The 24,936-nt window shown below is 35.5% G+C and overlaps 1 protein-coding gene across 1 annotated transcript in view; it reads right to left on the reverse strand.

Moving 5' to 3' along the window:
• AHR (aryl hydrocarbon receptor) overlaps nucleotides 1–24,936 on the reverse strand; it is a 55,471-nt gene that overhangs the window by 24,770 nt on the left and 5,765 nt on the right. Inside the window, exons 2-3 of the mRNA XM_023215914.3 lie at nucleotides 18,611–18,798; nucleotides 4,721–4,827 (exon numbers count right to left, since the gene is read on the reverse strand). Of these exons, the coding sequence (XP_023071682.1) occupies nucleotides 4,721–4,827; nucleotides 18,611–18,798 (295 nt within the window). The remainder of the gene's footprint in view (nucleotides 1–4,720; nucleotides 4,828–18,610; nucleotides 18,799–24,936) is intronic.

Below are 24,936 nucleotides of genomic sequence, written 5' to 3' on the forward strand. Positions count from 1 at the left end.
GATCTAGAACTAGATGTACCATATGACCCAGCCATCCCACTACTGGGTATATACCCAAAGGATTATAAATTATGCTACTACAAAGACACATGCACACGTATGTTTATTGCGGCACTATTCACAATAGCAAAGACTTGGAATCAACCCAAATGTCCATCAGTGACAGACTGGATTAAGAAAATGTGGCACATATACACCATGGAATACTATGCAGCCATAAAAAAGGATGAGTTTGCATCCTTTGTAGGGACATGGATGCAGCTGGAAACCATCATTCTTAGCAAACTATCACAAGAAGAGAAAACCAAACACCGCATGTTCTCACTCATAGGTGGGAACTGAACAATGAGCTCACTTGGACTCGGGAAGGGGAACATCACACACTGGGGCCTATCATGGTGAGGGGGGGAAGGGGGAGGGATTGCATTGGGGAGTTATACCTGATATAAATGATGAATTGATGGGTGCTGATGAGTTGATGGGTGAAGCACACCAACATGGCACATATATACACATGTAACAAACCTGCACGTTATGCACATGTACCCTAGAACTTAAAGTATAATAAAAAAAAAAAAAAAAGAAATGCTAAGTACTGGGATTTAAGTGTTAACAAGGCTTTGCCCTTGTGCTTATGATGCTCACATCTAGTCTTATCAATATCTTCATTATCAGATGAAATAAATGAAATACAGTGGCTATCTCTCTTTTCACTCCAATTACTTTCCACATTCAAGATTCTTGATCTATATTATCTGAGAACTGGACTACAAAGATAACAACTATTATTTAGTATTCCTTTTTCTAAACGTTTTTATGTATTTGAGTGGTTTATTTGTCCCAAAAACCCAATGAAGTAAGTGCCATGTTCCAGTTTTACAATAGAAGAAACTGAAGTCAAGGACTATACCTTTAAAAATAACTTGCCCAAAGTCACAGAGCCAGAAAATGGCTGATCCAGGAGATAAACTCAGTCTGGTTCCAAAGCACACTCACTAAAATAACATGATATGCTGCCTTTATGTGTTATCGATCCCAAATTGGTGCAAGGTTCTAACTGTTTTGTTCTGTTTTTTTTTTTTTTTTTTACTTTTAAGTTCAGGGGCACAAGTGCAGGTTTTTTACATAGGTAAACTTGTGTCATGAGGTTTTGTTGTACAGATTATTTCATCACCCAGGTATTAAGACTAGTACTCATCAGTTATATTTCCTGATCCTCTCTCCCTCCTCCCACCCTGCAGCCTCTAACTGGCCCCAGTGTGTGTTGTTCCCCTCTGTGTGTCCATGTCTTCTCATCATTTAGCTCTCACTTATAAGTGAGAACATGCAGTATTTTGTTTTCTGTTCCTGTGTTAGCTTGCTAAGGATAATGGCCTCCAACTCCATCCATGTCCCTTTAACCACAAGCAGGCTCTCAGGTTTTTGACTACAAATATTATATGTAATACCCGGCAATTCCCTTAGGATAAACAATGGTGATTCTACCCATAAGAACTTGAATATTTAATGATTAACACACTCAAAATTGGATATTCTTAAATTCTCTTGACAGTAACACCATATATTCGTCATTGCACTGATTTATTCTGAGAACATCTGCTTCTCGGGAAGATTATCCATTAATTGCATTCATATTATTTTGTAGAACATCATACATTTTCAAACAGTGAAACAAATTTAGTCACATTCCAATAAACTCATGGGTGTATATGCCGGAAGACAGAAGGATAATTGAAGTACAGTTATCAAATCTCTTTAGACAAATGTTAATTGTTAAAAATAAAAATCTAGAAAGGATAGATGCATATCAATTTTTATATATCTCAAATGATCTCAAGTACCAGGAGGAACAAGGTTATTACTTGTATTGATTTGTCTTAATAAATTAACAGGAATTAATATACTAATTAAATAGAAGAGATCATCATTCTTTTAGTCTTAGTCACAAAGATTCACTCGACCTATCTGAAAATTATGTTGAGCTCAATTACTATTTAAGAGAAATTGCAATTAATACTGTTATATAAAATTTCAACTGCTGTCACTGAAAAAGCTGCAAGATTTTAACAAGTACAGTATTAAACAGCAAGAGATATAATTTATTTTAAACTTATGAAATAAACATGTGAAGTAAATAAAGACACAGCTATGAGCAGTTTCACTTTTATTCCTTGTAAAAATAAATTGAAGCTAACCTAGAAAGATGTCTTAAATTTTTAATAAAAAAAATTTTTTTTGAGATGGAGTCTCGCACTGTCACCCGGGCTGGAGTGCAGTGGCATGATCTCTGCTCACTGCAACTTCTGCCTCCTGGCTTCAAGTGATTCTCTCCGGCCTCAGCCTCCTGGGTAGCTGGGATTATAGGCACCCGCCACCATGCCCAGCTAATTTTTCGTATTTTTAGTAGAGATGGCTAGACTGGTCTTGAACTCCTGACCTTGTGATCCACCTGCCTCAGCCTTCCAAAGTGCTGGGATCACAGGTGTGAGCCACTGCCCCAGCATTTTAACAAAAATTTTTGTAAATTTTAACAAAAATTTTGCCTTTGTTAAGCAAAGGAAAATAATTTTCCTCAAAAGTTTTAAGCTATATGTTATACAGAACCTCTGGTAACATCTTCCACATTGTACGGGTAATTGGCTGATAACTGTAGGTTGCAATATAAAGTCAGATGTCATTATGCAATTGTATATAATCAAACAGCCATTTTCACATATCTATAATGTTTTTAGTCATCCTCTTCATAAAAAGATAACATATAAGCACAATCCTAAGAAAATCATACAGTATGTGAGTCCTCCTATTAGAGAGCAATCTACAAATGGTATTCAATACAAACAGGTAAGTTTATTTTAACTTCTTAAGGGCTACCAATTTGCAGATAATTTAAAATATATATATTCCATATAATTATAGCTTTACAGCTTTGCATTCCTATTATCGTTATTCTGTTTCCCTGACATAGGATATGTACACAATTTGTCTAAACGTTTTGGGAAAAAAATAAAAAATTATTGGTCCCTAATTTAAACCAACTTGCCAAGTGTTATGGCCATCAGTCCATATTTGTCTACTTCACCTGAAATACAGGATTTCATTATGGCCTTAGTAGATAACCCAAGAGGTGTGTTTAATCATCTTAAGCAGCAATTATTAAAATGCTTTCCTATGACCTGAATACGGAGTCTTTATTTTTGGGTTTATATATACATGAAGATCCTCAGTTGGGGTTGGGGAAGGACTCATATTTTAATAGATTTACTTTGTTTAACATAAGTAATTTTTGCTAACAGGAATTTGAATGTGATTACGCAACTGTAATAAAAAATGCTATATTATTAGGCACATCACCATTCACCGAATGAACTAGTGGAGTTACCAAAACTTAGGGTTACTTTTTGTAAGAGTGGTGAAGTTAGTTTTTCTAGTCAGTTCAGTGGGTGAAACTGAAAATGATCACATAGTTGTGATGGCACACATCTTTATTCTATCTTTTTTCAAAAAAAAATTATCTGAGAATTTTAAGTGAGAATCAATCATGGCATCAATTCTAAAAAAAAAGAGTAAAAAAAGATTCAAAATGCTTTCACAGGCAAATTAGAAACTAAATTCTGAAGCATAAAAATAGGGACTACAGTTGAGAAAATCTTTAGTATGTGAATAAGTCACAAACAGTTGCTAAAATAAAATGTAAGTTATAATATATTAACAAAATGAAATTTGGGTTAAGCAGTATGTTAAACTGAGAAATGCATTTAACAATTTTTTTTTTTTAGATGGAGTCTGGCTCTGTCGCCCAGGCTGGAGCGCAGTAGCACAATCTCGGCTCACTGCAAGCTCCGCCACCCGGATTCATGCCATTCTCCTGCCTCAGCCTCCTACATAGCTAGGACTACAGGCACCAGCCACCACACATGGCTAATTTTGTGTGTGTGTGTTTTTAGTGGAGACGGGGTTTCATCATGTTAGCCAGGATGGTCTTGATCTGCTGACCTCGTGATCCGCCTACCTTGGCCTCCCAAAGTGCTGGGATTACAGGCGTGAGCCACTGTGCCCGGCTGCATTTAATAATTTTAATAGAGATACATTCCATAAAAAGTATACATAAATTCAACATCTTAAATTAGAACCTTTAAAATACTCTAGGAGTTCTTTCTGTTTGAAGAAATATTAATACAACAGAAGGGGTGGACCAGTCCTCTAACTAATCTTCTTCATATACATTCATATGTGAAGAAGAAGGACATATGTGGTTAGGTGATTTTCATCATCATGTGAACATCATAGAGTGTACTTACACAAACCTAGATGGTATAGTCTACTATACACTTACGCTATACAGTGTAACTTATTGTTCCAAGGTTACAGACCTGTACAGCATGTTACTATATGGAATACTGTAGGGAATTTTAACACATGGTAAGCATTTTTGTATCTAAACATATCTAAACTAGAAAAATTACAGTAAAAAATATGGTGTAATCTTACGGGACCACTGTCGTATATGTGGTCTGTTGTTAACTGAAACGTCATTATACGGTGCATGACTATAATTCCATTTTTTCATGTATTAAGCATCATTCACTACTGCAGTTCAGATGAAAGTGACAAAAAACATTGAGTGAATCCCAAATAAACTGGGAATTATTAAAACACTTATTAATTCATTTTCCATTTACAACTGTCCTTAGTGTAAGAAACTATATTTACGAAAATTTACCTGTAATAAGAATTCTCCTTCTTGTAAGTTCAGGCCTTCTCCAAAATTTGCTGCTCTACAGTTCTCCTGGCCTCCATTTCTTTCAGCAGGGGAGGATTTTAATGCAACTATGGAAAAAAGGGAAAAATAATGATTTTAAAAGTAAGCAAGAGTAAAGAGCTATAATAGAAAACTTCTGAACACCAAACAAAGACAACTTGAAATACTGGCATCTACTGGTATTTTTAGTAATTGGGTAATACAAGGTAAATAATAAATACTAGGTAAGTAATCCTCTTGTCAGTGGGTAGTTCCTAATTCTATGCTAGTAACAAAACTGAAGGACTTAGTCAAGTTGTCAGCTGACAGATTGTTAAAAATTGTTGATGAGTTAATGATAAGACTTTTGTCACAAAACTGAGGAGTTTCAAAGAACTCACAACAGTGTTATAAACACTCCTCTCCATTCCTACCTCCTTTCTTAGGAGATTAAAGTTCTCCATAATGTAACCTATAAAAATGATTCCAACTTTTTATATATTTATCTAAATATCAGGGAACTGGTGGTGGTGAGGAGAACAAAAGCAACTATGCACCTACTGAGATGCATTTCCAATGTTTGGAATCTTCTTGTCCAGCATTTGGGTAAAAACTGTTAATTACTATTATTATTTAATAGGTTCATGTTACATTTATAAATTAACTCATGGAGAATTAACATCTTTATAATCTTGAATCATTCTATACAACAACACACATTTTTTTCCATTTGTTCAAGTCTATATTTTGTCCTGCTAGAATTTTTTAAAGTTGTCTACAAAAAAGATGTGCACAGGCATTTTTATATTTACTCCTAGGTATTACATCTTGTCAAGTGGCTTCTCTATTATATCTTCTAACTGCTTGTGGATTATATATGTGAAGGAAAGTCTGATGGCATGATAGGATGCTTACTATTGGACGTGGCATGTTATAATGCTATTTCTTCTTTTTTTTTTTTTCTTACTGTGTGTGTGTGTGTGTGTGGTATGTATATATTTATAGTATGGGAGGAAGCACAGCTGAATAGAAATAATAATAGCTACCACTTACTTAAACATTTTGCCAAGCACTTTCAAATATTATCTCACTTAAAAGCATGTGGATATTGGTAACTGTTAGAATTGGGCTCAAATCTTACCTCTGACATTTACTAAAAGTGGGAGTTATTTGAGCCTGTCTCCTAATATGTGAGGTGGTAATTAAAAAAAATTTTTTTAAGCACATCTTGCAGGGCTGTTGTGAAGAGTAATGAGAATATATGTAAAGTTTCTGACACACAGCAAATCAATAGTAGTTCAACAAACAGTAGCTTTAATTACTAGAAATATTTCTCAGAGCTTATGGATTCCCTGGTCATAAAGTATAATCTTTTAGATACTTTCTACTTTCTGACCTTTTTTTAACCTGTGATATTTGAATAAGAGAAACCATTAAATAAAACTGACTCTGGCAGTCCTCTTAAGACATACTTCACTATATGTTTACGTGACTAAATAATTCAGCTCAGTGAAAAAAACTGGAGATTTACTAATAACTAGACTTTCTCTCAGTTTGAGCAGAGTACCACATATAAAACCTGTCTGCAGTCTTTCATGTTTGCAGTGTATTTTCTGGTAAATCATCAGTAAACGTGTCACAACCAGAATCTCATGCCAAGTTCCTGCCTTTGCAGAAGTTAAAACATCTCTTTGCAAGAAACAGCCAAAAGCACAGTCTCTGAATATAACTTCAAAAGGCCAGAGAACAGATTTCCTTAGGCCAAAAAACAGTTTGAGGCAAACTGACCTAACAGTTCATCAAGACCAAAGGAAATGTTTAATCTGTACAGAGAGAGAATGGTAGAAGAGAGAATGGCCTTTTCTCCCTTTCTATTCTATAAGTTATGTTGTTGCTTGCTTACTAATGGCCACATTTGCTTGAATGCACAAAACCATACAATGTCAACTATATTCTGTTACTTTTCTAAAAGCTCTGGTATGAAGCACAATTTAAGAGTTATACCAAGCATCAGTAATACTTGCTTTTAAAAAGAAAACAACAAAACCAAACCCTTATATTATGAAATAAGCCTAAAAATGGACAACAGTGTCAGATTTTATATATCTAAATTATCGCTGAAAATCTCTTCAAATTAATATTTAATCAACACAATTGGTATTACTTCCACCTAGAGTCACTGGCAGTAGAAAAACACAAATATTAAAAGATAACTACTGGATCACTGAGAAGATGACTAAGCAATGAGAGAGACCATTCATCTCAGAGTAATTTATAATTTGTTCTTGGGCTTGCACTGGGGGTATTAGCCAATGTAATTAGACACTAGAGTCAGACCATGTCTTTAAGTAGGGCATATAAGCTGTGGAAATAACTAGAAAACAATGTCAAAAAATACTAAGTACCAGAATAGGGTTTAATTAAAGTATTACAGGAACTTGAAGTAGAGAAAAAAATAAAAAGAACACATTCTTTCTAAACAACAATGCTTATAATTCCAAATGCTGGAAAGATGATATTTAATATGTATAACTACTACATAAGTAGGAAAAGTGACAAGTTCATTTGTGGGAATGATTACTGGAGGTTTCTACCAAAAACAAATATGTAAATATTTCTGTTGCTCTTGTGTTTAAGGTTAATCATTGGTAAATCATTTAAGTAAATATTGTGCAAAGACGAGTCCGAGAAGGGTGGACTTTTAAAATCATTTAAAAAACACTGCTGTGCTTTTTTAGGAAACTAATTTCATGCCATGGCCTCTCAGCCTAAACTATGTAATTTCTATCCCTGCAGGAAGTTTTTCTTCTATTTCTTGCTGTCATGCCTACTACCTCTAACTTATTAAAATTACTAGAAGCTCTATCAACACTACTCACTTTCAGGTATATAATTCTTGCGGTGATTAGAAAGCAAGCAATGAGTAAGAAAGTGACATGAGACACTATCTCAAGAGCTGCTTCCTACCATCAGAGTGACTTTACTTAGTAATCATATGTGATACTGGGCACACGCTGTACACCTAGCACTTTCCACGTATTATATCCTATTTAATCTTCATAATAGTTCTATGAGACTGACATTGTTCTTTCAATATATTAGGAAGCTGAGACTTAGGGAGGTTGAGAAAATGTTCTCAGGGTCATAGAGATTTAAGTGGCAGAGCTTAGACAAAAACTCAGGTAGCCAGACCTCAGTGTGTGAGCTATTATTAACCACTGCCCACTATGCTAACCATCTTTGACCTTTAGTTTCCTCATCTTTAAATGAGGACAATGCTACCTCTCGAGACAAATTCTTGTGAGGACTAAAATAACATGTAGAATACCAGGGTAATACCTGGGATCAATCACTGACAATCAAGGACAGAGGTAACGAAATCTATGCTGAGTTTATACACCCTCAAACCATGACAAGAAACTTACAATTAAAGTGCCCCTGAGGAGGTAACTGAGTATTTTAAGAGCTTTAAGTGGAGAGCAGTAATAAGTATCTAATAGGATTGCTATGATAACTATACGACACATTTGAAAGTACAGCTGACCCTTGAACAACATGGGTTTGAACTACGCAAGTCCACTGACATGCTTCTGCCACTCCCAAGCCAGCAAGACCAACCCCTCCTCAGCCTACTCAACACGAAGACAACGAGGATGAAGACCTGTATGATGATCCATTCCACTTAATGAACAGTAAATATATTTTCTCTTCCTTATGATTTTCTTAATAACATTTTCTTTTCTCTAGCCTACTTTAAGAATACAGTATATAATACATATACAAAATACACATTAATTGGCTGCTCATGTTATTATTAATACATTGTTCACGGGTCAACCATACTTCAAAACTGTAAATTGTTACATAAATTATATGTATAATGACACTTTAAACATTACACCACTGGAATTAAATTTACGACAGTCTATAGAAACAAAATGTAGTATCTGAAAATAAGTCACCAGCTGGGAAGTAGCTGCTGTACCGTAATGGGCATTTGTTAAAATCCTCCCCATCAGTGAGGATATGTACCACTTTACAAAGTGGGAGAATCAAACTCTGAACATTCAGTAGAATGTTAAGATAGTAAACCACCAAAATATTTCCACTATTTCCTCATTGAACAATCTATGAAGGAGTCATACAATACAAATAAGAATTTAATCTAAAAAAAGATGGAATTTAGAGTGCAAATACATCACAGCATTATCAAATAGCCATACTGCAGATGACTCAAGTTTTATTCCCACATGCATTTAACCATATCCATGTTTCCTAATATGGTACTTTCCTTCCTTAGACATCTAAGCTCAGATTTCCACGGCTCCCTAAAAGCCAAATCTCTTCATATCACATGCTTTGAACTGGTCAAGAAAAAAAAAAATTCATGAGGAATACTGAATAGTGGTAAACTGTATTTTGTATTTTGTTGCTATAGTTTGCATTTAAATAGAAAGACGACAGGATAAAAGTCTCGCCAGGGAAAGCAAGACTTTTAGTCCCTAACTGCTGCTATAAATTCAATATATTTCATAATATTTACCATCCTCTTTACTACTTTGGCAGGGAAAATTCAATTCCATTCCCATATTGACATAAACATAAAGGAGAGCAACGCTATGACTTATAAAATTCAACCAACCACATAAACTTTTATAAATTAGAAAGGGTTAAGTAATGCAGTATTTCTTAAATTTAAGAAAAACATTCCCAGTTTAGTCTGATATGATGGGTATTTCCAAATAATATATTAAGTGTACCTAAAAGGAGCTTCTTCTACATATCTACTGGTAAAACATACATATTTCACTCCAATACACTGCTTCTATTGTAAAAGAAGCATTCTTTTGAGGGAAGGAGGGAAGAAACTAAAGAAAACTATGTTATATTCTAAATTCCTAGGAAACAGAGATTAGGTCTACATAGTCTAGTACCTTCTAATTATACTGATAGACTACTGCTTTTCTGCCTACAAATTTCTAATCACCATTGTAGAATGGAAGAATATTCAGTTTTTTTAAATGCAAATATTAGTTTACATATTTATGATTGATAGCAGGTTGAGAAACTAGCGTTACTGTCTTTTTTAGCAAATCTAGGAAATACCAGTTTCCATCTCAAAAAGTCCTTAAAAGTTTGTTCTATCCAAACTCTTATGTGAAAATTGACTTCCAAAGAGTATACATTCTTCCAGTTACTCATTGGTCCGTGCTCAGTTTTATACAATTCCTCTATAACTATATGACAAATCTCTGCATTAATGGAAGCAACAAGAGCAGTTAATTGATCTTTTCAGTGGGGAATGAGTTGCACTTAGCTTTTCATATATACAAGAGTAGTATTCAAATTGCATTTTTAGTAACATAAAGCAAACACTCAATGAGAACAGTGATTCTTAAACTTTCACAGACCTGGAAGGCTTCTAATGTAATGCTTAGCCACAACTCTAGAATTTCTGATTCATTAGGTCTAGGATAGGGCTCTACAGTTTGCACAGGTAACAAGTTCCCCAGTGATGCTGAGAATGAGGTGCCACTCTTTGAGAAACAGAGACTTAGAACCTCAGGATTTAGAAAATAACTCACATATGTTCTGGATTGAATTCCCTCATACTTCTTAAAATTATCATTCTATGCTGTTAAGCACAGTTATTATTGTGAATGTCTTCGGGAAATAATAACAGTTTTACAAACACAAAAACTGAAGCACCTAAGACTAAGACATAGCGCAATAACACAAAATTTGACATGTATCCCAATATAGCAAGTAGCATACAATTACCAAATTTTGTATCCTCACCAAAGCAAGCTTTTCCAAGCATCTAGATTTGAGCATGTGCCACTTTCGATAAAAGAAAACAGTATATGGAAGTAAATTATTATGTATTATATCAAAAGGGGGAAAAACAGTTTATTAACAAATTTCCATCTCTAAATCAAAAATATGAAATTAAGTAAACAAAGGGATTCTAAATTGATATTAATACCAGGTCTGTAAAGGCCCTTATGCATATTAAAAAAAGAAAATTCTCCATTAAAACAAGTGAAATATCAGGATTCTGCAGGGAATAACTATGATTTCCATAACAGTAACAATTTTAATTATAAATTTTTTTTCACAGATCTCTCATTTTTAGGATTAATTTACTACAAACCTAACACATCAGGGCAAGCAAGCATCATTATCAAACATGCTGAGAAGATGAAGACCCAGTGGAACAGTGAGGTTAAAAATCTATCAAAAAACACAAGATTAGTTAATTGAACTAGCATCCACAGCTCCTGCCTGTCAGTGCTTTCATCACAAAACACAATCTCCCTCTACCATGCTGAGATAAAGAGATGAAATGTCTCCATAACACAGAAACTAGACATGATAAAAAAAAAAATCCAACTGACAACAGAACGTTCTGTAAAAATGACAATTGTGTGGGAAAATTTCAGGCTGGAAAATACATGAAGAATTCAGTATGTACAATTCATTAAGGTTCCTTATGTTAACCAATCCCATTAGACTACTTGTCTCTGTCTTTTGTGGGTGTGTGTGAGACAGTCTCACTCCTGAAGTTCAGTGGCATGATCGCGGCTTATTGCAGCCTTGACATCCTGGGCTCAAGAGATCTTTTCACCTCAGCGTCACGAGTAACTGGGATACAGAAGTGCACCATCAAGGCCAGCTAATTTTTTATTTTTTGTAGAGACGAGGTCTCACTATGTTGTCCTGGCTGCTTTTGAACTCCTGGATTCAAGCAGTCCTCCTGCTTCGGCTTCTCAAAACGCTCAGATTACAGGCATGAGCCACGGAGCCCTGACATTTGTCTTCCTTTTAATCTCCCACTGCTAACAACTGAATGGCTTTTTGGCCTCTATGGACAAACAAGGAACAGAAATCACCTTCTCTAGTGTTATTTTTCTGTACACACTTTCATTTCATTTCATGTTTACACTTTCATGTACAGTTTTCTCTCTGGCTCTCCAATTTAAGAACACATCAAACGAAGGCATCTTGAAGTCAACTCATTATCACCTTAGCATACTTTCGTACTCCACAGATTTCACTTTTTACCACCCCTGCTCATCCTTAAAACATCTTATCTTTGGTACTTTTTCTCTTATTCTACATGCTCTCCCCCTGGAATATTTTATTCACTTTCATGGCTTAAAATGTTATTCTGACGATATAATGACTCTAAAATCTAAATATCCAGCCATGAGCAAATAAACGAATTTGAGTTACTCATTAAAATTCATTGATCAAAAAGTCAAAAGGCTGTCAAAGAGCAAGATTTAAAAATAATCCATAAATATTACTAACTAAAAATTTCTTCACAGACTTTAATGCAATTAATATTATATGTGAATACATTTTTTTTTTTTTTTTTTTTTTTTTTTTTTTTTTTTTTTTGAGACGGAGTCTGGCTCTGTCGCCCGGGCTGGAGTGCAGTGGCCGCATCTCAGCTCACTGCAAACTCCGCCTCCCGGGTCAACGCCATTCTCCTGCCTCAGCCTCCCGAGTAGCTGGGACTACAGGCGCCCGCCACCTCACCCAGCTAGTTTTTTGTATTTTTTAGTAGAGACGGGGTTTCACCGTGTTAGCCAGGATGGTCTCGATCTCCTGACCTCGTGATCCACCCGTCTCGGCCTCCCAAAGTGCTGGGATTACAGGCTTGAGCCACCGCGCCCGGCGTGAATACATTTTCTAAAACACTATAACATGAAGGTGTACGTTTCCATTAACCAGAGCACAAACCCTCACGAAATATCCTAGGATTTAATTACAGAAATTTAAATGTCTGTATTCGAAAATTTTCTAAAAAAGGAAAATTGCTGAAAGTTGGTGATTTTAATGTTAGCCCAATGGTAGTCTCCCTAAAAAGAAAAAAATTCATGACTAACTAGACCTGTTCATGGCCAAATAAGCAAGGATTCTAGAGTCATGCAGGACTAGGTAATGATCAAAGAGAAACCCATTAAATCAGTAAATTTAAGAGACAGGAAAGCAGCAAAATACATAATAAATGATGCAATGAGTTTAGATTGTTTGAATCTCAGATATTTGTCACTGTGTTCTTCAAAATACTTGTCAAAGCAAACAAAAGCAGAGATAAAAGTATCATATATAAAGTTCTATCATATTAGGTTTATTCATATAATCCAAAAAATCTTACACTTTAAATTGGGATATCTGAGGAAAAGAGAGATTAAATTCCTGAACCAAAGAGGCCACAATATTAAATAGAGCCAGGATTTATATATTCATTCAATAAGAATGTGCTATTATTCTTTGTGTTTATAATTATTGTATAAAGTCTATAAATTAAAATTGTAAAAGAACCTAGATTTAAATAGTTATAGCTATGAAAGTTATCATGAATATTGTAATTAAGAGTTTCATGTTTTAAAATGTGAATTAGGAAAAAAAACAACAGTTAAATCACCATGTAAGATGGATAATGTCATGGGTAAATCAAATTCAACAAATAATTTATTTGGTGATTTCAAATGTGCTAAACTGTTATGCAAGCAAACCTACTTTGGATAGTCCTAGAATTAAGAAATAACATGTGCTATGATACTATGATACTGAAACTTTGGTAAATTATTTGACATACGTGAATTTTAAAATTATAGTAAAGCAGATGAAATTATAGAATTCTCATGAATGAAAAAGCAGACATACAAATCTATTAGATTTTATAAAACATTCATTTTTACTGCTTGTTCAAGCTTATTCTTTGCATATACACATGTACATATACTTGTTTTTCAAGAATAATGTTCCGGTCTAGAGAGATACCAAAACAACTGAAATTCGGAGAAATGCACAAGCTGAAGATGAATAAACACAATAGCTCTTTCGAAAACCTAATGAACTGGGAATGAACTGTTAAAGCATCTGCAAAAGGAAGACCAAGAACTTGTAATTTTTAATTTAAAATAAAGTCAAGAAAGATCCATGATAAACAATGGGGTCAAATAAATGTTAGATCATCACATAATATAACTATCATCCTCTCTTCCCACAGCATTTTTAGGCTTAATGAGTGTAAAATATTTTAACATGTAAATAATTCTACATTTTATAAAATGGTGATTATTTTAAGCATGTATAAAGATTCAAGACTTAGATTTTCCCTAACATTACCTTGTTTTAAAAATAACTAGAAGAATACTATTTCCTATGACAGCTGCAAATACAAGACTTTGAAACCAGAAACTCAGATCCCTAAGCTCCATTTTGTCAGGCTCATTAGGTGTTTGCATGTAAACAGAAAAGAGACAGTAGTCATTCCCAGATTCTTAATTTTGGGGTAGCTATATAAAAACAGAGTAATTTGAACAAAATATTTACATAATAATGGGCATTTCAAAAAAATAGTAAGGAAATCTCATTAAAAGCTGTATTAAATGTATGTTGAAATTAAGAATGAAACATTACGATGCTGATTAGATTGGTCAACAAGCCCAGTGTACACTGTTTAACAATTTTGAGAGACATAATATGGGAGGAAACAATCCTTTCTCTTCACATTAACCAGTTTCAAAGATTAGATTGTAACCACCCAAATCCTAGTCTCTATTAATAAACTACTATTGATTGTAATCATTAAGTTACTTAAATTTTTAAAATACCCTCCATCTCAGAGATAATATATTTAAATGTAATGCTTAAATCATGTCAAAGAAACTATTTTCAACTTTACAATAACTGAAAAATTACTAAGCCTTGTTCAAGTATTTTTAAATTATATTTCAAAATGTTTTAATTAATTAGAAATGGATAAATATTAATATAGTACTTAAAACTTCAGTGTTGCTTTTCAGACAGCAGTAGCAGTACAGTCATGGTTCCAAACTTTAAGAAGATCCATCCAAGTTGGATTATTTAAACTTGCAATAAATAGATGTATTTTCTTGGAAAAATATCTATTGTTACAGTAAAACTTGAGTTTCCTTTCTAACCAGATTGTATGATTACTCGTTTATATTGTTCTTTCCGCAGGAATTTACACACCCCCTGTTTGCATCCTGTTATTCACTTTGAGCTTCCCTTCGCTTCGCTATACTGTTTCCCTAATAGTGGAGAGTGGGTCCAACTGCACACAAAAATCCTAATCATTGTTAGCCTGTTTCAAGTCTCTTCGTTTGCATCTACCATTTATTCAGTTCATAAGGGTTACCCTTATAATTTCATTCTCTGTGTCATCTGAAATGTTACACTGCCTTTCCAGACCACTGGTAGTCTGGAGGAAATTTGGGCATTAAAAAAAAAAAACTTGGGGCCGGGCGCAGTGGCTCAAGCCTGTAATCCCAGCACTTTGGGAGGCCGAGACGGGCAGATCACGAGGTCAGGAGTTCGAGACCATCCTGGCTTACACGGTGAAACCCCGTCTCTACTAAAAAATACAAAAAGCTAGCCGGGCAAGGTGGCTGGCGCCTGAGAATGGTGTAAACCCGGGAGGCGGAGCTTGCAGTGAGCTGAGATCCGGCCACTGCACTCCAGCCCAGCCCGGGCGACAGAGCGAGACCCCATCTCAAAGAAAAAACTTGATTATTTTCATTTTCCACCTAACTATATATTTCTGTATCAAACAATCTAAGAAACTGCTTAGGCTGAATGTACACCACTAAAACCCAAGCAAAAATATTTACAAACTTCTTTAAATTTTGTATGTTTGCATTTGTCATTCTGAAGGTAAAGAAAAAAAAAATTAACTTGTTTAGGGCATAATCAAGGCTAGGCTAAATCACTGCCTCAGACTCCCTAACATGCTTGTTAAAATACTGATTCTTGGGTTTTACATAGAACTTACTTGTTATCAGCAGGGGCATGCCTTCGAATTTGCATTTTACAAAACTTTCTAGGTAATTCTTACGCGCAATGCAGTTTGAAAAGAAACTAACATTAAAGATAACGTAGTTGATGAAGGAATCATGCAAATAGGTAATAAGATCCTACTGTCAAATACACTCAACCAGAATAAAAAATAGACAAACTCATTAATGAAGAACTGAGAAAAAGTTTTTAACAATTCCATGATGAACCCTGTGTTAAACTATGGCATTCTTTATAAGATAGACTCTCTGAGATCTCCTTTACTGGAGGCATTGAATAATAGGACACATATCCAATCATGTATGTGTCTGTGTGTATATATACATGAACACACATACATAATATAGACATTAAATATAGAAATATATCTGTTTATGTATGTGTGTTCATACACACATTTGTATGTATCTGCCTAGATACACACATACTACTTCTAAACAGAAGAAAAACCTACACTTTTTTTCTTTTTAACATATATAATTTGATTCCCCATTATAAAGGAACAAGAAATGGAAAGGTAAAATGACTCAAGTCAATAAACCTTTATCAGAGTCAGGGAATAATGTCTCCTTGGCTTCTAGACTCCAGAGTCTCTAAGGGTGGCAACCACGTCTTATACATCATAGAATGACACCACATGGTCAAGCACTAAGCACAGCATGTGAGTAAATGCTAGGGATCAGGACAGCATTCTGTGAAGCTGGGAGGAGGCCTGAAGTTACAATCTACAGCAGTGGCTCCTAAACTTCAAAATGCATCTAGCCCTACCACCAAGGGTCCTACCACCTTAGATTACATAGGTCTACGGTTGGACCCAATAATTAGCATTTCTAGCAAGTTCCCAAGTGATGCTGTTGCTGCCTATCTGGGTACTACACTTTTAAGAACCACAGATCTAGGAAAAAATCCTTAGTGCTTTGCTATGCAACAGTTGCCAGAGAAAAATATAGGTATTATTTGGTCAGGAAAAACAACATAAGGAATCTAGAAACCTGAGTTCTAGTTCCAACTATACCAGCTAAATGACTGCAGCTAATAAACACATACTTACAGACACATCACTGAATACTTCATAACTCTTCTCCCAAGATGAAGGGTTTGGTATAGAGGCAACTGAAAATTCAAACGCTTTTTATATAGGTCAGAGAAAATTTGTGTACTATGAAACTTTGAAATACATAATCTTTCCTGAAATCACTATCCTCAAGTCTGTATATTGCCCAGACCACAACTGTTAAACTAAATAGCTTTTGTCCAAAAGAAAGAACACACAGACAGGCAAGCAAGCAAGCAAGCAAATAAATAAAAAGATGCTCAGACTAAACACATCACATTATGTAAACATAAATCTAAAGGGAAATTAACTGCTGCAGTATTCTAAACACAAATTACCAATTTGAATATCAATAAACGTGTTGTCTAGGCACTTCCTAGTGACCTAGACTAGCAGGATCAGCATAATCTCGAAGCTTGTTAGACAAGCAAAATCTAGGGACACACCTAAAGCTACTGAACAAGAATCTGTATCTTAACAAGATTCCTATGTGATTTGTAAGCACATTAATGTATGAGAAGCACTAACTGACATAGCCCACTGAGATTTTACCATTAACTTGCTATTGTTAGTAAAATTATACAACATTTTAAAAAGACCATTTCCTTAAAAAAAATCTATTTCTGCCTTCTAGACAGATAAAAGAGAAATCATAAATAAATTTTACATGAGAAAATACACTGAAACATCATTTGCAAACAAAAACTTCCATTGCAATTTAAAGGTAACAAGTATCATCCAGCCACCTAGCTCAAAATCCTAACCTTTACTGCTGAGGAAAGTGAGCTATAGGGATGCTACCTGGTTTGGTTAATGACAGTTTTCAGTGACACAATAGATAATGAATGAAATTCTATTGACTCTTTCAAATAATCTTTCTAGTGAAAAACATGTTTTAATTATATATCTTGCAGTCAGTCTACAATTACTGTAAAAGATTAGAAATAGGCCAGGCACAGTGGCTCACGCCTGTAATCCCAGCACTTTGGGAGGCTGAGATGGGCACATCACCTGAGGTCAGGAGTTTGAGAGCAGCCTGGCCAACAGAGCGAACCCCCGTCTCTAATAAAAATACTTAAAATTAGCCGGGCGTGGTGGTGGGTGCCTGTAATCCCAGTTACCCGGGAGGCTGAGGCAGGAGAATCGCTTGAACCCGGGAGTTGGAGGTTGCAGTGAGCCAAGATCATGCCATTGCACTCCAGCCTGGGCAACAAGAGTGAAAGTCTACCTCAGAAAAAAAAAAAAAAAAAAAGATTAGAAATATACATAACCTTGGAGGGATAAATAAAATGAGATATCTATGAAAACACAGAAAATCTAGCAAGATGGTATTTTATCCTTTTTTTATTTCTATTTTTAAAAGACAGACTTTTAAATATTGAAGTAGAAGGGAAACTGGAATTGGACATAATCAATTTGAGTGTAACTTCTAAATACATGATTTTCAAAGAATGATACCATGCATTATTTCAGTGGCTGCATCTGTTGGGTGAATAGAACTGGAAAATTGATTTTAAGACTCATAAATCTGGTAGCCGGGCGCGGTGGCTCACACCTGTAATTCCAGCACTTTGGGAGGCCAAGGCGGGCACATCACAAGGTCAGGAGATTGAGACCATCCTGGCTAACATGGTGAAACCCCATCTCTACTAAAAATACAAAAAATTAGCTGGGCGTGGTGGCGGGCACCTGTAGTGCTTGGGAGGCTGAGGCAGGAGAATGTGTGTGAACCTGGAAGGCAGAGTTTGCAGCGAGCTGAGATCACACCACTGCACTCCAGCCTGGGCAACAGAGTGAGACTCTGCCTCAAAAAAAAAAAAAAAAAAAGACTTCTAAATCTGGCTTTGCCACTGAAGTTTTACTACACAGCAATAAATTTCCCAAATATAGCTAATTTTTATAGTTATTAACACAGAAACAGCTATATTTAATACAAGTATTTTTTATAAGTTATCACAGACAAATTAAACCTTCTGTCTTACCATCAAAGAAGCTCTTGGCTCTCAGGTAACTGACACTGAGCCTAAGAACTGAAAGTTTGTCCAACTTATTAATTACATCTTGTGGGAAAGGCAGCAGGCTAGCCAAACGGTCCAACTCTGTATTAAGTCGGTCTCTATGCCGCTTGGAAGGATTTGACTTGATTCCTTCAGCCGGGATTGGCTTTACTCTGAAAAACAAACAAAATACCATAAAAAATCCTTTAAAAAATATAAAGCAAAAATTTGTATTGCATTATAACATCTCAAGTATTTCTCTAACACAACAAACTTTTAAAGTCTACTTAAAGTTTACATAAGTCTTTCTAAAATCTTCCTTTCACGTATTAAGAAAAACAAGGGAATGGGTTAAATTCTTCCTAATATTTCATTAAAAAGCTTATGAACTCATCATAGGAAAATGTTTGCTTATACTTCATGCATTTGTAGTATAGTGATTCCCAATTAACAGATCTACTGAGATTTTTTTCCCCCTCTCAAATGCATTAGCCATTGTTTGGTGGAAAAATAAAAAGAGATATTTGTGATGAATTATATGAAAACCATACTCCTTTTGCTATCTTCCACAGGAAGCATCTCAGTATCATTGATGTTGTCAATAAATAGGGACAACCCTAAATAAAGTATTTACCTTCATATCACCAGCTTCCTGTATTTATTGACTTTCAGCTCATTAGAGATAATGTCCCAAAGCCCCTCTGGCACCTGCAGATGGTCCTCTAGCCATCTAATGTGGTCCTCAAATATTAAAAGAATAAAATTGACTTTTGCTATTTACATTTCTTGTTGGTAAATGTTAGAGGTTAATGGTGATTACTGGCAATTTTTGCTTTTACATACAGATAATAATTCTATTTAATTATTAGCTTTCATAGCTTGTGTCTCAATTAGAAAATTCAATGAAACCCTAAACAATTTAGCATGATATTCATCTGAGAAGAAAGACACTCATAGGTCAAAGAGGAATATGAGTTCAGAAATGGGAAGTGGAACAACTTCACACAAAGACCCTAGCCAGGATTTCAGAGCAGACATTAATCACTTAAAGTGAATTTAAGGATCATCAGATACCCATGCTGAATTGGAAAACCAAAGTAATTTATACCTTATATCTCTTTTTTTTTTATTATACTTTAAGTTCTAGGGTACATGTGCATAACGTGCAGGTTTGTTACATATGTATACTTGTGCCATGTTGGTGTGCTGCACCCATCAACTCGTCAGCACCCATCAATTCATCATTTATATCAGGTATAACTCCCCAGTGCAATCCCTCCCCCCTCCCCCTTCCCCATGATAGGCCCCAGTGTGTGATGTTCCCCTTCCCGAGTCCAAGTGATCTCATTGTTCAGTTCCCACCTATGACTGAGAACATGCAGTGTTTGGTTTTCTCTTCTTGTGATAGTTTGCTAAGAATGATGGTTTCCAGCTGCATCCATGTCCCTACAAAGGACGCAAACTCATCCTTTTTTATGGCTGCATAGTATTCCATGGTGTATATGTGCCACATTTTCTTAATCCAGTCTGTCACAGATGGACATTTGGGTTGATTCCAAGTCTTTGCTATTGTGAATAGTGCCGCAATAAACATACGTGTGCATGTGTCTTTGTAGTAGAATAATTTATAATCCTTTGGGTATATACCCAGTAGTGGGATGGCTGTATCTCTATACCTTCCTGTTAGCCAGAAAAGTCATTATCCAGCATTTTCTTATGACAAAGACATTTTTGACAATTCAAATGGAATTATATTAGCTTTTAGAAAGGAGAAATTGGCCTGGGCATAGTGCTATTAATATGACCCAATCGAAACATTTCTAGATAATTTCTTTTCAATGATGTATGTGGAGAAGTAATACTTTAGGCAGAAAGAAGATGAAAAGTAAATATTTCTACAAAAAAGGTAATACATCGGTAAAATGATGTGTGTGTGTATGTGTGTGTATGTATGTATTGACAGATACCATCTCCAGATTGTTTGTACAACTGTGTATATAATAGAAAATTGGTGATGGTTCCCCTAGCTATTTTCCCCTAATGATACTGCATTTATAAACAAATTTCAAGTCACATCTAATTACTGCATTTCTCCACTTAACCAACGGAATTTCAAACTTTGCCTATAATGCTTGTCTACCTCATTGTGTAATTCTCTACTGGTTAATTAATAACCGCTAACAAGTATTTATTTATATCTATCACATCCTGGACAGCCCAGGTAAACACTCTTCTCCTAAATATTCAACAAGTGCTATGGGAGCTAAGCAGAAGCAGCAACTGCTTGAAAAAAGATTTTACAGAAAAGGTGGTATCTGAGATGGGTCTTGAGGGAGGGACAGGATTTCAGGAGGAGGCATAACTAAGCATTGGTGAACTGTGAGAATTCCCCCATCTGAAAGGAGAAGCACAGGGAGAAAGAGAGAAATGAAGAAAGGTGGTTGGGGCCACATTCTTTCAACAAATATTGAACACCTATCAAGTGCCCAGCACAGAACACTTACAGGTGAACAAAATACACAAAAGCTCCAGTTGTTATGGAGCTTACATCCTAGGTGGAGGATGCAGAAATAAACAAATAAACATATAACTTTTAGGGCAGGTGAGTGCTAAGAAGAAAAATAAAGTAAGGTAAGAAACTAAGGGGTGACAGAGGTGATGCTGGTTTGGACAGCCTAGGAATGTCTCTCTGATGAGATGTTTCAGCACAGACATGAGTAAAACGAAGTGAACCATGTGGGTGTCTGATGCAAAAATGTTCAAGATAGAGGAGATAGCAAAGTAACAGTAGAAAATCGGACTTAGGCATCTGTTCTTAAGTGTTGAGCTGGGATTTACAAGATCAGCCTGTGTTTTACCAAGCTGACTCTGGTGATAGAGAATACAGAAAGCAGGGCAGGGTTCGCTGAAGTTAGGATTCTGGGATGCCAGGAACTTCTTTCTAAAACATAAATCTGACTATGTCGCTCCTCTGATTAAAGTCCTTCAGTAGCTCTGAACTGTCCATGTTCCTTAGCTTGGCACGCAAAATCCTTCATGATCTTTCTAGCTTCATCTACCCCTCTGGCTTCATTTATTCTAGTCAAAGCCATTTGTGTCTATTCTATCCCAGAGCTAAGAAATTACTTACAGTTACAACATGTGGTTTGGTGCTTTCATACAACCTCCTTGTTATGTTCCATCCGGTTCAAGTCCCCGCTCAAGTACATCACTTTCACGAAGTCCTCCCTGACCAACCTCACAATGGATTAGCAACTCTGCCCCATTTGACTTCTTATACAAATGCCTTATACAATGCTTCCATTAAGGAATATTCCATACAAACAACTTCACAGAAATAGAAAATGTGCATACAATCCAGTCCTGCACTCTTGGTAGCTTTCCAGTAATGATTATGAAACATTGGAGAGAAGAAAGTAACACAAACACTGAAACAAGGCAAGATGCTACGATATAGGGAAAACCAATAGTAACATAAAGGTATCCCTTCATGTGGGTACCCCTTCATGTGCTGCCTATCTTGTGCTGGCTCCTTACAATATTCAACCTCACACTAGCTTCTGAGGCTTGCTTTTCATAATGCAAAATTGTCTATACTTCTAATGTATTACTATGTGTCTTATAAAGTTTTTAATATGAGAGCAAATTTCCATTGTCAAGTAACCTAATTGCTTATACTTGTTTGCCTAACACCCTTATTTCTACATAAGCTTGAATCATTTTTGTATCCTTAATGCCTAGCATAGTGTTTGACACAGAGTGGATTCTCAATTAATGTTTGCTGACCAAAAGTGCCAAGAAAAGAAATGATCACAACCTGACCAAAGGCAGTGACAGTGAGGTTAGGAAAGGACTGGCTTGAAGAGAGATTTAAGCCAGACTCAAATGTTCACTGAACTAAACTAACTCGGTATAGGAAGCAAGGAAGAGGAAACCATTGCATTGAGTGAGGAGAGGTTGCAAATGGTTCTGTGATTTGTAGCTTGGAAAAACAACTACATTTCCTAATGAGAGCTGTACCAGAAAAGGAAAAAAGTGGCTTGAGGATAGACCTCAGCAATACCAACATTTAGGCATAGGGCTATGGAAGAGGTGTAGACACAGAGGAGAAATGATAGACAGGAAAAGAACCAGGGTAGAATATTTTGGAGGTCATAGAAGAAAGTCAAATACACAGAGGAATTAAGGTCAGGGCTGAGAAGTACCCACTGAATTTAACAATTCAAATGTACTGGATTTGAAGCTTTTAAAATGTCAGATTGTTAAAGCTAACAAAGGTAATGCATTTGACCCACTTTTTCACTGATTTTGTGAGAAATGTACAGATTTTGTGAAAATATTTAATATCTATCCATACATCTTGAAGATATACAGAACAATTAAAAATAGAGAGTAATCTTACATTAATTACACTTGACTTGGATTATGCTAATATTTTTACTTTTGTATTGTCTTTGAATCAATACCAAAGGACACTGCTAACCATTATTTAAGGAAAAGGCTGTTTGAAATATAAACAAACATCCCTGTAAGATTGGATTTGGGAGCTCTGGAGTTCAAATATCTCCTGAAATAGACCGTATGATGTTGGTCAGGCAAAGGAGCAACTTATTATTTTTTGAAACCTTTACCTCAAAAATCTTGTCCCAATCTGTAATCAAAATTGTTATGAAATCAAGACTCTAGCTGACTGCATGCCACGCTTCTGTTTAGAAGCCCTGCAAGCCTTAACTGCTGGTGGTAACAGGCCCAACAGTATGCCCAATGACAGTTTGAATGCTATCTTGAAAGTCTTTTAAGATCTCCATCAAAAATGTCTATAAGGTTCATCATTTGTAGCCAGTGTTTGAAGTAATGCTGAAAAAATTAACCAAGTTTAATCATAAATATAACTGTATATTTATGTATATATGTGTTTATATGTAACTTTATATAATATTCGTTATAAAACCTCAAAATGACATGCAAAGATATGGTTTCAGTAGTCCTATGAGATTAAAGTGACATTTTTTGACAAGAGATTGCCTCTTACAGTACTGAGTTTGCTCTATCGGATTTTTCCTCAGGGTGATTTAATCTACTCTTACTGCTTTGGTCTACTTACCCATAACTTGTTTATCTTTATTTCCAGTAGCTGTACCTGACTGCCCTTCCATTCACATTCCCCAGGAGTTGGGCACCCACTTCTCAGCACTAACTATAGTGTTACTCTCCATCCAACAGCTAGGAAATCTGAAGTATTCCTCAATAAAATCCCCCTACCATACTACCTACACCCAATAAAGCCCAACTCTTAACCCCATTCATTCTTCATTTCCTTCCCCCAGCTTCAGTGCATCCATATTTATCTCTGAATATAAATTTCAAATATTTACAATCATAAACTATGTACTTAACGTAATGGAGGGGACACGTAGCACAAATAGATCCCAACTTCACTATTAGGCTGAACACAGCTGGATATTTTATTTCCCTATATGAGTCAAAAACATCTACAAAAACTTCTGAGAATTCTGGCTGGAAGCCACTTTTAATGAGTCAGAAGTCTTCTGCCACCCTCCTGCTGCTGCACTATAATTGTGATGAGTTCTTTCCTTTCCCTTTTGTTTGCTATACCTGAGGAGAGATGATGAAATATAAACAGCATAGTTTCTAGCACAAGACATTAGCAGGGAAAATCAGGAAAATGAAATATGGCCTAGAAACCACTATAAGTTCCATAATCCTGAAAAACTCATTGTTTCCCTTCCCCCTTCTTCTATGCAAATACACGTTTTTGTTTCCCCTTAAACCCACATAAAATGTATCTACCTTACCAGAATCACTAAAACATCACAAAAAAATTTTAAGTGGTAGTTAATTGTTAAATTAGCGCATCTCAAATATGTACTATGTGCATGGTACTATACTGGGAAGCTCTCATAGCTTCAAAGACAAATGATAGTCTTATCTTTAAAGACATTCTTTTTCCTACTAGGAGGAAATATATTTTATAACATGGCAAAATCAAGCATAATATATTGCTCAGTAACACAGGTGCTGTAAAAGAGTTCATGGAGATGTGGCATCTGAATCAGGTCTTAAATACAGGCAAGACACTTCTGTTTCCGTGACGGTAGAATACCTAGCTTTCTGCAATTACCCTTCTCTTCCAGAAAATCACACTAAAACTAGAAAAGCAGGAGCCAGTGTCTCCAATGAACCTAAGAGACAGCTAAACCCAGATGCAAATAAACAGGAAGATGGTAGAAAAGAAATCAATAATAGCATAGAACAGGAAGGAAAATGTAATCACAGTATATTACTTAGCT

The sequence above is a fragment of the Piliocolobus tephrosceles genome, chromosome 8, assembly GCF_002776525.5.
Source record: "Piliocolobus tephrosceles isolate RC106 chromosome 8, ASM277652v3, whole genome shotgun sequence".
NCBI classification, from domain to species: Eukaryota; Metazoa; Chordata; class Mammalia; order Primates; family Cercopithecidae; genus Piliocolobus; species Piliocolobus tephrosceles.